This window comes from Ascaphus truei, chromosome 6, assembly GCF_040206685.1.
Source record: "Ascaphus truei isolate aAscTru1 chromosome 6, aAscTru1.hap1, whole genome shotgun sequence".
NCBI lineage: Eukaryota > Metazoa > Chordata > Amphibia > Anura > Ascaphidae > Ascaphus > Ascaphus truei.
In genome coordinates this window covers 83,966,989-83,981,023 of record NC_134488.1, presented here as the reverse complement: position 1 = coordinate 83,981,023, position 14,035 = coordinate 83,966,989, and the positions used below count along the sequence as shown (strand labels likewise).

The window sequence follows — 14,035 nt, the reverse complement described above, 5'->3', positions numbered from 1 at the left end:
ATATTGAAGCACATTAGAAACATTCCTAGAGTTAAAGTGGCAATCAATGCCGTTTTTTCTCTCTAAATTTTTCTTCCATTGTTTTAAATTGAATTGAAGCAGGGGGGTCTCTGTAGCTGAACCCCAGTAATTTCAGCTCCAGGGACCCTCTGCTTCTGGGGGTACTTACCTCCATAGTGGAGCCAGTAGAAACACTGCTTGTCTAGTGGGGTTCACATAATGGCAGAGTTTCAAAGCTCCTGCACCATGCGGGCCAATAGGAAGCCGTAATGTCACCCAGTTTGGCTTTCTATTTGGTCATGTGACACAGGAGCTTTAAAATGTAAAATGTAAGCTCAACCGTAGTGGCTACCGGCACCCCATATGGAGGTTAGTATCTCCAGAAGCAGGAGGTCCCCAGAGCTGAAATTAATGGGGTTCAGCTCCGGAGACCTCGTGCTTCAATCCTGCGTTCAAAAATAAAAACAGCATGAATTGCTGTTTTAAGTCTACATGGTACTAGCAGTTAAAAGGACTCAACTCTCTTCCGTTGCATCACAGGAGCCATCCTGTTAACATTTAACTTAAATAAAACCACTTGATTAGTTTATACAGTATAAGCTTCTTGCAGGAGTTCTGTCAAGCCCTCGTGGCACTCAAGGGGTTAAATTAACAAGGCATCAGGGTAATTGCGAAAGTGTTTAATGGTTCTGAAAGCAACCTGGCATAATATTCGAGCTTTTATCTAAAGTAGATCTTTTTTCCCTGCTGGCAGATCTTAGCAAGTCTCTCATTTTTTTTTACTCCTGTCTTCTTTAGAGTGGCACGATGATCTTTCTGATAACCAGTCAGAATACTCCATTGGTTCAGAAGATGAGGATGAAGACTTCGAAGAAAAACATGAAGGTCAAAATTAATTGGGCAACTTTGTAAACTGAATATTATTATCACAAGGAATACAATGCAATACAATTTAGACTTAGTCCTTAAAACAACTTAAAAGTAACCCTTTTAATTAAGGCCAGATTTAACTAAGAGGCACATGGGCTGTAAGGTGTCTTCCAGCACTAGAAGGGGTCTTATGGATCAGCACCGCAATATAGTAAATATGGACCTAACGCTTAAATAAAGAAAAGTAAGAATTTGTGCAAATAAACAACGTTGGGGCCTACTGTATGTACTAAAAATGCAGTGCTTAAAACTACTGCAAACCTTCAAACAAGTGAAGTCTTCATACATACTGAATGATGCATAAATGTTGTTTAAAATGATTTATGATGCATCCCTCCTGTTGACTATCTTATTGAAACAAATTATATTAAAATAGATTGATGTGTATTTTTTATTTTATGTAAAACTAGTATTTGTAAATACCAATTATTCATGTACAGTAATATTATTGATAATAGCATATTGTGAAAATAATACACTTGCCGACATATATAATGAAACATCGGCGCTGTGCCAAAAAAACTTTTTTGGTTGATACATAGCAATTGAATTCCATGCTAACACCATTAAACAGCCTTTTTAGGGTTTGCACCAAGTTGAACTTTGACACAGTTTGAATTGATTTTGTAGCTCTCAGAAATATTCTTATTTACTACATTATATTTACATATGTACCCAAGCACAGGCCCTTGCTACTGTATGTGCCCAAACCATTGAAAAACATAATTGTTGATGTAGCTGGAGAAATTTGAAGTTAATATTTAGGCGCAATTGAAATTAAGCTTGACAATAGCAGTTTTGCACCACTAGAGTTGTTTGCGATGCTTACATACTGTAGGCCTTTCAGTGTCTCGTCATAAAGCATGGGATCCATCCCATCCTTCTAAACCCCCCCCCCCCCCTGCTAGTTAAGGGATTTATAACTTTTGGCGTATCTTACTGTAATTTTCTTTTAATATTTGTGCATTCCCTGTGTGCTGTGTCACGGCAAGTTATGTACATCATGATATGATCTGGAAAGGCAGAATTTAGGGCTACCTAAGAATTACGTTTGCTCATTTATTTTAATCGCTATATCACATTCTTTGGTGGAGATAAATGATTAACACAATGGTAATCTTGCCGCCTTTGAAGCAGTTAAACCCAGCTCCCACCCTAGTGTCAGCTCCTTGTCACCTGGGCAAGTCATGTGAGGCATAAAAATGTTTCATTGCACATGGCAAAGACATATAGGAAGAAATGTATATAACTGAGCACTACAGTATGTTATACAAGGAATACTGCAATAGGTTGTAAGTCTATTAGTTTAACATATTATAACTATATGATTCTAAATACAACAATTTGTGAAATCATTTGTGATTTCAATGAAAAACAAATATTTTCTCTTGGTTATTGACAGTTCTAGTAGTATAAAACAGTACCATGTTCACTTTGTATTTTCCCTGTAGGTGGAAGAAGACAGTCTAGAAGACAGCTAAAAAGTGACAGAGATAAACCACTACCCCCTCTTCTGGCAAGAGTTGGAGGAAATATTGAGGTGCACTGATAATTTGGCTTTTGTCTTCCATTTACATGGTAACCGTAGACCAACACCGTTGCTTTTTGGAAATGATTCAGTAGTAAATAAAATCTCATTACTCACTTTATTTACACCTATGTTCCTATTAAAGGGGGGTTCCAAGAATTAGGGAGAAAACACATGTAAAGTTAATGTCTGCTGTCAGAGTTGGTATTGCCATGACCTTGGGGAAGGGGGTCAGGGACTGGAAATATATTATTTGTGAGAGGTAACATGATGGGAAACACTGGATAACTTATTTGAATCAAGGTTACCATAATGTAAGTTGTTGTAGGTACTTCGATTGGCTGTACAGAAGTATCATGCTACGAAATGTATTTCAACAACATAACCTTATATACTCTCACTTTGCTGGAATGGGCATCGTTTATTTCACTGTACTAAACACATCGTTTCCCAATGTACCAGCTCAGTTTAGTCATTTTTGGCATACTACAGAATTAAATATATAGAGACAAACATGGAACATTCCAGAGCAATTCAATGTAAATTAGATTGTAAGCTCTTCAGAGCAGAAACTCCTCTTCCTAAATATTACTTTTATTTCTGAAGCACTTATTCACATGATCTGTTATTTGTATTATTTGTTATTTATATGATTGTCACATATATTACTGCTGTGAGGTGCTATGTACATTAATGGTGCAATATAAATAAAGACATACACACATACATACAAATTATTTTAATACATGCCCTCTTTTTGTTTTAAGGTCCTTGGATTTAATGCTCGACAGCGCAAGGCCTTCTTAAATGCCATCATGAGATGGGGCATGCCCCCACAAGATGCCTTTAATTCTCACTGGCTTGTACGAGACCTCAGAGGAAAAAGTGAGAAAGAATTTAGGTAATGTAACCCACTGACTGAGGGTTCTGCCCCTCTCTCGTGCGATCAATTGAATGCAAGAAATAGTCTGTTCTAGAGTATTCAAACGTGTAGAATTTGTCATTTTTTTCCCCACTAGGTGGCAGCTAAACACCATTATATAAATGAGAGTAGTGGTTTCCAAGTCCTTGTCTGCAGATTTGAACTAGTCACCAGACTCTACTGCAGGGTTGCACAAAGTGGGGGGGGGGGGGTGCGGTTTACAAAGGCCCCGCGTGCTTCCTGAAGGCACTTAAATTAAGTGCCGGGGAAGCGGCGAAGGCCTCTGCAAACCTCACTTACCTTGGCTCCAGCGGCTTCTTTAAGGCCTCTGTAAACTTCTCCTTACCTTGATTCATACGGCTCCTGGTGACGTGTCACCATGGCAACGCGGCGTCAAATGCCGCCGTGGGGTCATGTGATGGCAACGTGACGTCATGACGCCTGGCCGGCAGAGTCAAGGTAAGCGGGGGGCGCGAGGAGAGTGGGACAGCCGGCAGGTGGGCGCAGGGGAAAAGGATTGCTTTCCCCTGCTCTACTGTACTGGACCTTAATTACATCTATTTGTCAATCTCCTTACTTAGCATCAATGGGGCTATTATTGGCAGTAACCAGGTTAATGACCCATGGGTACTTTTATCATAACTTGAAATGCACCACAAAGGCCTAAAAACTGCAAAAATTACATGTTCTAACACATGATCTCCACTAACTGTTTTTTCAAAAAGCTAATGTTCCATAACAAAATATATGCAGTTATTACCAGAAATTGGCTAAACATTTGCACACATTTGCAAACGACGATTGAAATAAATGCTAAACTTCTCCAGGCTAATAGCAAAGCTTTGGCTGCTTTAATTGTTTGGAAAATTAATTAGAAAACGTTATTTCTTTGGGGCCTATGAATAGGGAATTGTTTGTCAATCAAGTGTTTTCTTTACCTATATCCCACCCTCTCCTTATTACAGAGCCAATAAAGAGGGCGATAGAGGGGATCAGACTGCACTTGTGGAACACACAATTACATCAGACAAGGGGAAATCTAACCTCTCCCAGGTCTCCACTCACACTGACCAAGACGCACTAAGCCCGTCAGGCTATTTAGCGTAATCCTAACCTAAATTAATATAAGGTTAATAGTAATGGAATAACTTAACGTTAGCCCCTCATTTACATTGTAAAACTGGGTTATCATAACAGTGCATATCCACTAAAGGCCGTTCAGGTTAAGGCTGGGAAACAACGCAACGCTACATTAGTCATACCAAAACTTGGCATTACACCCAGCCAGACCCCAGTGGTTACTCTGATTCTGTAACAAAGTAGTGTGTTTGGCACACCACACGGAAGTATCTCATTTGAATGTCAATGCGGAACTGTATTGAGTTATTGTCTGTGTATAAGCGGGATTTAACTTAACACACATATCCGCTACTGATTTAAACGAGTATATGTGCTACTTAAAGCTGCAGTTCAGTCTTTTTTTTTTTTTTTTTTTACATTTATTTTTTTACTTCAATAATTTCATGTGTGCAATCTCTAATTATCTAAAGAACTGTATAGCTGCAGCTGAATTCGTTTTCCATGTATTGATAGGTCGAAATTTGGTGACATATTAAAAGCTGGCATTTGTTTATAATCTGCTTGACTGGCAGTGGAAGCTCATGAATATTCATGAGCACTCCTGCACTGACAAGTGCTAGAGGGAGGGCAGGGCTGACAAAGGGGTGTGCCAGGGCTTGTGACAGGACATGAAGGGGCAGTGCCTTAGCAAATGGCTGTTAAAATAGAATACAAGAAAATTAGTCTTTCAAAGTTGTTTTTTTAAAAACAGAAAATGCTAAAAGTATTTTTTCTTACTACAGAACTGATTTATTAAAACACACATGCAGGATATTGCCTGAACTGCAGCTTTAACGCGACAGTATGTTAGGCCTTTTCCAATATGCTAATGAGTTGGGGAATGACATTAGCCGATAGCTTTGTTGTTATGCGTTAAACTCAGAGACAATACAATCTGTTACTGTTTTAGGTAATCTCACGTTAGTTGCCCTGATTGAATGGAGTTTAGTGCATCTGTACCCATGTTTGCAAAGTATCTTTAGAAAATTATGTGAATACAGTTACACTGTAGGTGTCAAACTTGGATAAAAAAAGACATTAATCACCCAGATGTAACCCCTTAGAATGTCACTGTCATTAGTTCACTTTGGTCCTAGAAGCGGTTGCCCCTTTAATGATACAGTAAATATTTGCATAAAAGTTTTGCCCATTTAGGGAATTTTTCAAATAATTCACTCATTCAAAAAAACAACCAGTATCCCAGATCTGTATGTATTACCCTTTACAATAATCTTATGCTTACAAACATTAAACAAATATTGTTTTCACGCTCAGCGGAATGACATACCAAACTAATACATAATGCATTTTCAAGGAGGTGTCTTTGGTCTCAATTTAAACCCCAATTTGAGCTAATGAGGTGAAATCATTTTTAGTAGTTAGTAAGAAAATGTATTCGCTTATCTGGCACCGAGTACATGTTAATCTTTCATAAAGCAATCTAGTGATGGCCTTACAGTAAAAGTAAATGGCGTAGCTTGATCATAATATGGGCCCGACCAATCACATTTTAATTATTCTTCTATTCAATTTTAATTATTGCTTTTTCTTCTTGGAGCATGGTAAACCATTGACCGATGTTACAACTAATAAATGACAAATAATAGTGTGTACTAAATCTTTAATGTACTTTTTGTATTTCCCAGGGCGTATGTTTCCTTATTTATGAGACACCTCTGTGAGCCGGGAGCTGATGGTGCAGACACTTTTGCTGATGGCGTTCCAAGAGAAGGGCTATCTCGACAGCACGTTCTCACCAGGATTGGAGTCATGTCATTGGTTCGAAAGAAGGTGGGTGAGTAAAAGTTTCAAATTAGCATTCCAGGTATGGTTTGTTGTATGATAGGAAAACATAATGTATCGTTATAAATGTGTAGTCAATAAACCAACATATATTTCATGTATCTAAAACTGTCATATTGTCATGTGTTTATTTATGATAATATTGATGAAATAAACTGAGCAACTGATGTTCAATACAAACAATATTCTCAATTTAGTGCTCACAGTGCTGGGGCTTATTAATTTATAAATGCCACACCCTATGCAATATTGCAAATAATACTGTCTATAGTGTAACGTGAAGCATGACTTTGCTTTAGACAACAGACAATGCACAATATGCACTCAATTAGTATAGGAAATAGCCTCTCAATGGTATTTGAAAAAAAAAAAAAAATCTTTAATAAGATATTAATTTTGATCCGTAATGAGAAATGTTCACATTTGTTTCATTTCGTGTTGAATGTCCGTTGTTGTCTAGGCTATCCAAATGAAAGCATCAACTATTTATTTAAATGTTTACTTACATGTGCTTGCCACTTAAATGTTTAAAAGGCAATCCAAGCGGCACTTAAAAAAAATATATATATATATTTATATATTTTTTTTAAATATATGCAGCCTTTGATTACATTTATTGAAAAATAATTAGCTACACTGCTGATCGATTCATTCTCCCGTGATCGATCAGCAAAGATCCTGCTTCCCAGGGTTCACTAAATGGCTGCCTTTCAGTTTCAATTAATCCTTCAGTCGCTGTAACTCAGTAGCTATAATGTATTCATATATTATTAAGGTAATATTGACTATTACAGTTTGCAGCTCAAACTGATGGGAATATTGGCAACAACTGATCACAAACCGAAAAGTGTTGCAAATATCATGCACAGCTGGAAACGTGTGCTAAAATCTGCTATAGAAATGAAAGGGTGCTCCGTATATTAAAACTAATTAAAAATGGCATTAAGAGTTCAATAAAAACAAAATGTAGTAAGGATTATCTAATACTATAGAACTGATTTTTTTTTATAACACACATGTAGGATATTGCATGAAATGCTCCTTTAAATGTGAAAATATATTTCTTCTGTTGTCTTTTTTAAGGTTCAGGAGTTTGAACATGTCAATGGAAAGTACAGTACTCCTGATATGATCCCAGAAGGCATAGAGATGAAAAAATGCTTTGACATTGTTTCCTCTGATCCTACCACTCCTGTTCCAGCAAGTCCAGCTCCCACCCAGACTGGAGCAGCTAGTCTGCCAGGTACAGTGCATGTATCAAATGGCTTTCCTACTGTAGGTGATATACTGCAATTAAAATCATTTATTCACCATCATAGCACAAAACCACTTTGATTAATACTGTACATCAACTCATATGTTGTTTTAGCTTTCAAACAAATGAAACAATATTACTGATGTATCCAGTGGTATTGCAACCCGCTCCCGCGGGGGAAATAGAACGTCAGCCCGGCCCCATCTCACGTGTGGCTAATTCAAAACAATGGCCACTGGCCCGTGGAGTATGTTTCGCTGCAGCGTGCCGCGGGTTGCAACAATGTAGTTTGCTCTCAACTACTGTAACTGACTGTGATTTACCTAGAAATGTTTTCTTCTTTTATAGAAAAGTGTGATACACAATCAGTGTTGCCAGAAGAAAACGAGTTAGTAGAAAACAAGCCCCAAACTAATTTGGAGGCACAGGTAAAATAATCTCTTTATACTGTACCTCAAACTCACATTTGTTGCATCTAATTCAACAGAGCACAGGCTGTTTTTCAATGCACCAACCATTCCACATATTTTCTTTCCCATATTGGCTGGATATGATGGTAAATATATTCAATTGGATCCATAAATGCATACAGTTTCAGCGTCGTCTTAATAACATTACTGTCAATAAGTCCCCTAGATATAAAAACACATTTCCAGGCAATTGCTTCATGATGAAAATTTATCGACGTTAAGTATTTATATTAGTATTAAATAATACTGTAGATTCATTTAGGCCATTTGCACAGGATTACTGAGCATTATTTTTCAAGGATGTAAAGAACATATATCCGTTAAGTAATTTCCTATAATTGGAGAGAATGATCCATTTGTAATTCACTTGTTGGTCTGTTTAACAAAGTGATGTTGTACCAGCATGTAAAACGATGTAAGATGTTCCGAGGAAATCAAGTTTAACTAATGTTCAAACTCCTTTGGCCTATTTGTCTAAAAGAACACTGAAATTACAATTTAGTATGGAACGTGTGTGTATGTGTGTGTGTGTGTGTGTGTGTGTGTGTGTGTGTGTGTGTGTGTGTGTGTGTGTGTGTGTGTGTGTGTGTGTGTGTGTGTGTGTGTCAACAGCAATTTAGAGGAACATTGGCAAAGTTTCTATAAATTATTAATTTTCATTAGATAAATAATTTGATTGTTTTTATTGGTATTTAAGATAAATTTAATTGTTGCACACACTGATTTTTCAATGTTCTGGAGAATCATTATTTTTATAAAATAATTTAATCAAAAGAATACGTTTCACAGGATATGAAAATAAATACATTCTTTGTAATTGACTGACTTTGTATTACTTGTTTGGGCTATAGGGTAAGAAAATGACACAGTGAAAGGAGAAATCTTTTTAAAAATATACTTATGTTTTACCTGAAAGTCGATGTCAATCATGTTTATAGAAGGTGAATTTATCTGTTGTATTCATCAAGCACTTATTATTTATAGCCCACACCGAAACCAGAAATATCAGAACACGTAGAAAAAACAGACTATTTAGAAATCAAAGAGAAGACAAACAAAGATAGAGAAGAAGAAGAGAATGAAAAACCTGAAGAAACATGCAATCAGAATTCAAAAGGTATACAAGGTACAGGGGGGAAAACGCCATGCGCTGTTACATGGCAGCGGTTGAATAATGACAACTTTTAGAACATTCAGGAAAGGGAGCCGCATTTTAATGCAGAGGTACAGTTGTAACAGACATTATTGCATCAGCTGGTGTGCTCCCACAGGTTAAATAGCGTGTTAGTCACACCACTTTTCCACGCGTGACTGATTGAAGACAATGACCGCTTCTCCTGCTGGCATGTTGTTTAAGTCCCACAGAAGCGCACCAGCAAATGTAATAAAGTCTGCAGCATCTGTATACTGCAGTGTTCTAATTGATGTTTTGGTCCTGCAGAACAATGGGTTTTAATGACCCAGCATATTTGTTCTTCAGAGATGGAGGTGTACACAATGTTTTGAGACACCCTCAACCGTCTTCAGTTGTACTAATGAGCGCTTGAATTTGTATTGTGAATATCTATCACGTTGGTCCGATAAAAGGTATCACAATTTGCAACAAATATATGCAGGGATATTTAAAGCTAATTAGTAGAGATCTGGGAACTTTTCGCCAGAGCTTTCAAACTGCAACATTTGTATTTTCTGTGTGAAAATGTTAGTTAAAATGGCAGAGTTCACAAGAAATTTGTCAAGCATTTGTAAAGTCAATGTGCATTTCCATTTGGCTCAATTTTTGCTAATTAAAAATGTGACTCATTATAAATAGGGCACACACACCGATTATTAAACCAATATTACAGCTGAACCCTGTTATAACGCGGTTCTTGGGGTCCACAGAATGAGACTGCGTTATAACCGGGAACGTGCAGGAGAGATCGAGCCGCAGAGAGGCTGTTAAGTCCTCGCGCGGCGAAATTTACGTGATCCTTTTAAAAAAAATGGAGGTGTTTTTAAATCGGGAGCTACGTTTAGACCGCGTTATAAGCGGATCCGCGTTGTAGTGGATCGCACTATAACGGGGTTGAGCAGTATGTCTAGTTACATGGGCAAAGGAATGGTGTTGGAATAATGGCTGGTGGTGGTGGGCGTCATCATGACTATCGTGGTCATGGCCATGATGGGAGACGGAAAACTCTATTAATAAGTGAGAGTTAAACCCCAGAGCATCAGTTTTACTTGACCCCCAGCAACCTTTTTTTTTTTTTTTTAAATGAAAATGAATACTACTAAAAGGGAGGTTTTACCAAAGGTATCTTCCTCAAATCAAATTTTGAATGAGAAAGAGGTCACCACCTGCAGGGTGCAACAAGTTATCATTAAAGAACTGTGCCAAACGAAGCACACTTGTTCTTACTCTGAGGAGTATTTTTCTGAATGTGGCCGGGTCTCTCAACCTTTCGTTGTACAAGAGTACCAGAAAGCTACTTGTAAGGGAAGGATGAGGAACAGAGACAAATTCCTCATCCTCAGCAATATATGCAGGGAGGGTGACCGCTGAACAGGCTCTTGCTCTTTCCTCCTGTCCACCTCTTCTTCCACCATCTCACCTCATCCAACCTTTTACTTCCACTCTGTTACCCTACAGTATGCAAACTAATTTTCAACTCCTTGCTCCTCTCAGCGCCCAAACATCCTTGATCATACCACACACCCCTCCCCCCCCCTGTTTAACTATCGCTCTATCTCTCTATGGTCCTTTGCATCCAAATGTCTCAAAAATGTCTTGTCTATTCACATTTACTCAATTTCTTCAACACTCATAACCTCTGAGACCCAGTACAGTCTGGCTTCTGAACTGCTAAATGCCCGACAACTGCCTTGATCAAAGTAATGCTAAGTCTCAAGGGCTCTACTCCCTTCTTATTTTGCTTGACCTCTTTGCTGTTTCTGACACTGCTGACCACCTTCTTCTAGCCTGTAAATTCTGCACTGTCTTGGTATCTGCAACGGAGCCCTCTCCTGGGTCTTCTCTTATCTTTCTAACTCCCCCATCAGTGTCGCCATTGCTAGCTCTTTAAAAAACTAAAACAAAAATGGATATAAACGTTTCCACATCTCTACTAATTAGGGGTATTTTAGGAAAGGGAGATTTGTTTTGCAATAATAGCAAATGTCCCATAGGTGTTTATGTTCTATTTAGAGTTTTAACCATTGTTGTACATAAAATGCATACATATTTCCTGGGTCACTGATAAACTTTTTAAATATTGGGGTTACATTAGATATTATCTAGTAATGTAGGGAAACATATCCCGATACATATAACCTTAGTTAGAAGTTAGTCTGAAACTCTCGTGTTAGCTGCTGTGCACAGAAGGGAAGGGTTTAGAGAGTGATTGTTGTCATCAGAATGATTAGTGGAACATACCACTGGCTATAGTATTTTACATTATAAATAAAAGATTTGACAATAAAACAGCATGATAAGATATTTTAATATTACAAATAGTAGAACGCTTGATTTTAGTTGATATACATTTGAAATGTTTCTTAAAATAGAAGGCATTAAAAACCATGAAACAATACAGTATTTTTGTTACCTTCATTTTGTAGCATTTAAAACAGGGGTGGCCAACTCCCAGGCCACCAACAGGTCAGGTTTTTAGGATATCCCTGCTTCGGCACATCATAATGACTGAACCACTGATTGAGCCACCTGTGCTAAAGCAGGGATATCCTGAAAACTTGACCTGTTGGCGGTCCTTGAGGACTGGATTGGGCCACTCCTAATTAAAGTAACGGCCTCTCCCAGAGTACTTTTCTTTTTTAGCTCTTTGTTTATTGAATCAGGAGCTCTTGTGCTTAGAAAATACTTACAATGTCTCAGCACATATTAGAAGTACTATCTCCCCAAGCCCACAAGCCAATGTTACAGAGAACATAAATCCTAATAGACCTGAGAGTGGCAGAACACGAGAGGTGAATATCGCCTGTTCCCCTCCCAGACCCACTCACCCCGATCCAGATAAGAAGCCGCCTCACTGCTTTGTGACTTTTGCGAGAAAGATCTTCATTAAACAACCTTTTTTTTTTCATTTACCACAGATACAAAAATGGATTTGTAGCTTGTCATTAAATAACTATATGTTAAATGAAAATGAAATGTTGTGTTTGGACACCTTTTCTAGTTGAAGGTCACACAGTGCTTGAGGTCTGACTGATAGCTTTGTTAAAGAAATCATGTGTTTATTTCCTATTGACTCTTGCAGCTGAGATTCTTCAAGAGCAAGAAAAACCCTTAGAAAAGTCAGAAATGAATGTTGCTCAAAATAAACTGGAAGACAAGGAACCCAAGACAGGTACAATCATTGTCCTAGTATGGACTCAGATGTACAGAAAACAACCCACAGAAATTGAATTATGATATATGCTCATGAAGATCATTTTGTAGATTTTTGGATGGTCAACTCTTAGTAACTTTATCATTTACCGTCTGCTATTGCTACAATATATTAGTGTCTTATTCAACACTGGTCATTTTGGTCTATATACTGTATGGGCAGTGGCAGACTTATCATGTCCCCGCCCATAGGCTCTAAGCTTATTGCTGCCCCTTAGTTTATTATTTGATTAATCTAGAAATCAGTGGCTCTAGTTTTTTTTGTAGTTTTGCAATGCCACCGATTTTTATATTAAGTCAAAACTTGTTAAATAATAAGCTTAGAACCTATGGGTGATAAAATAATAAAGGGCCGCCCGTAGCCTTTGCGAGTCCCCCGGTGGAAGTAATCAAGGGTACTTACCTCGCGGGCGATTCCTTGAAGAGCGCCCCCCCCCCCTCCTTCAGTGTAGTGGCATCATGACGTCCCGGCGGCATGTGATGCTGCGTTCTCATGACAACACATCATTTGATGTCGGGTCGCCTTGACAACGCCCCGGAGAAGGTAAGCGCCCCCTTCACTTTCAACACACACACACCCCTTTCCTTGGGCAGAGAAGCGGGTCGTGCCGGCCTAGGGAGCCAGATAGAAATCAAGCTGAGTTGGCGATCCATTGAAAAGCCCTGCAGTCTCATTGAAAAATTGCGGCTCTAGGCTATAGCCTATTCAGCCTTGTGGCAAATCCGCCTCTCTATATGGGCACTGTTGTGCAGAAGCAACTATGAAAAATTACCAATCTTGTCTCAGCATTATATACAGTAGCGAAGTTAAATGTGTCTGTTCACTGCTGCAAACAATGAAAGAGAGGGACATTTGGCATTGATATAGCAATCCAAAACTAGTGTTGGGGAGCTGGTGGACTGATGAGTACAGGTAGCTTTAAAAGCTTTTATTCCATTTTCTGCAAGTTTTCCATTGATTTCTTATTTTCTAGTCTCCGTTTTCTAAAAATGTTGGGTTTTTACACCAAACATGTTAACATTAAATATTCATTGTAAACACAACTAACGTTTTCTTAGTTGTCCTTATTTACATGATTGTCCAAGGGCAGACGGGAATCTAAGAAACAGTCATAACTGAATCTGTGCACCCCCATTCATCTCTTTGGATACTGGTTTCTTAACCATTCATTATACATTTTTAGAACCGTTAACATCTTTGTTGTTATCTAATTCTTACACTTGAACTTCAGTAAATATTATTAATATATATGTTTATATTATAGAGTTTTATATATATATAAAATCAAAAACAAATAGTCGATACCGTTCTGTGGCTAACGAAATGCATTTATTTGTGCGAGCTGTCGAGATATAGTGATCTCTTCTTCGGGCGATGTTACAATGGATTAAGCCAAGACATTTACTTTCAACCAGGACAGCTAGTAATGTTATCTCTGTGGGTGAAGCCTAACCCTCCCCCCTGTACAGTGTGCGGTTTATGACTTAAGTCAAGGGTGCCCACTCCAGTCCGCAAAGGCCGCCAACCGGCCAGGCCCAGAGGATATCCCAACTTCAGCACACCCGGCTCAACCAGTGGCCCAGTCATTCTGACTCAGCCACCAATTAAACCAGCCGTGCC

The 14,035-nt window shown here is 38.3% G+C and overlaps 1 protein-coding gene across 4 annotated transcripts in view; it reads left to right on the top strand.

The window, feature by feature from the left end:
• CHD5 (chromodomain helicase DNA binding protein 5) overlaps positions 1-14,035 on the top strand; it is a 212,975-nt gene that overhangs the window by 164,304 nt on the left and 34,636 nt on the right. For all 4 annotated transcript variants that reach the window (XM_075604962.1, XM_075604961.1, XM_075604963.1 and 1 more), the window contains exons 27-34: positions 799-885; positions 2,382-2,470; positions 3,226-3,359; positions 6,146-6,290; positions 7,386-7,545; positions 7,906-7,985; positions 9,012-9,144; positions 12,284-12,373. In XM_075604962.1, the coding sequence (XP_075461077.1) occupies positions 799-885; positions 2,382-2,470; positions 3,226-3,359; positions 6,146-6,290; positions 7,386-7,545; positions 7,906-7,985; positions 9,012-9,144; positions 12,284-12,373 (918 nt within the window). The remainder of the gene's footprint in view (positions 1-798; positions 886-2,381; positions 2,471-3,225; positions 3,360-6,145; positions 6,291-7,385; positions 7,546-7,905; positions 7,986-9,011; positions 9,145-12,283; positions 12,374-14,035) is intronic.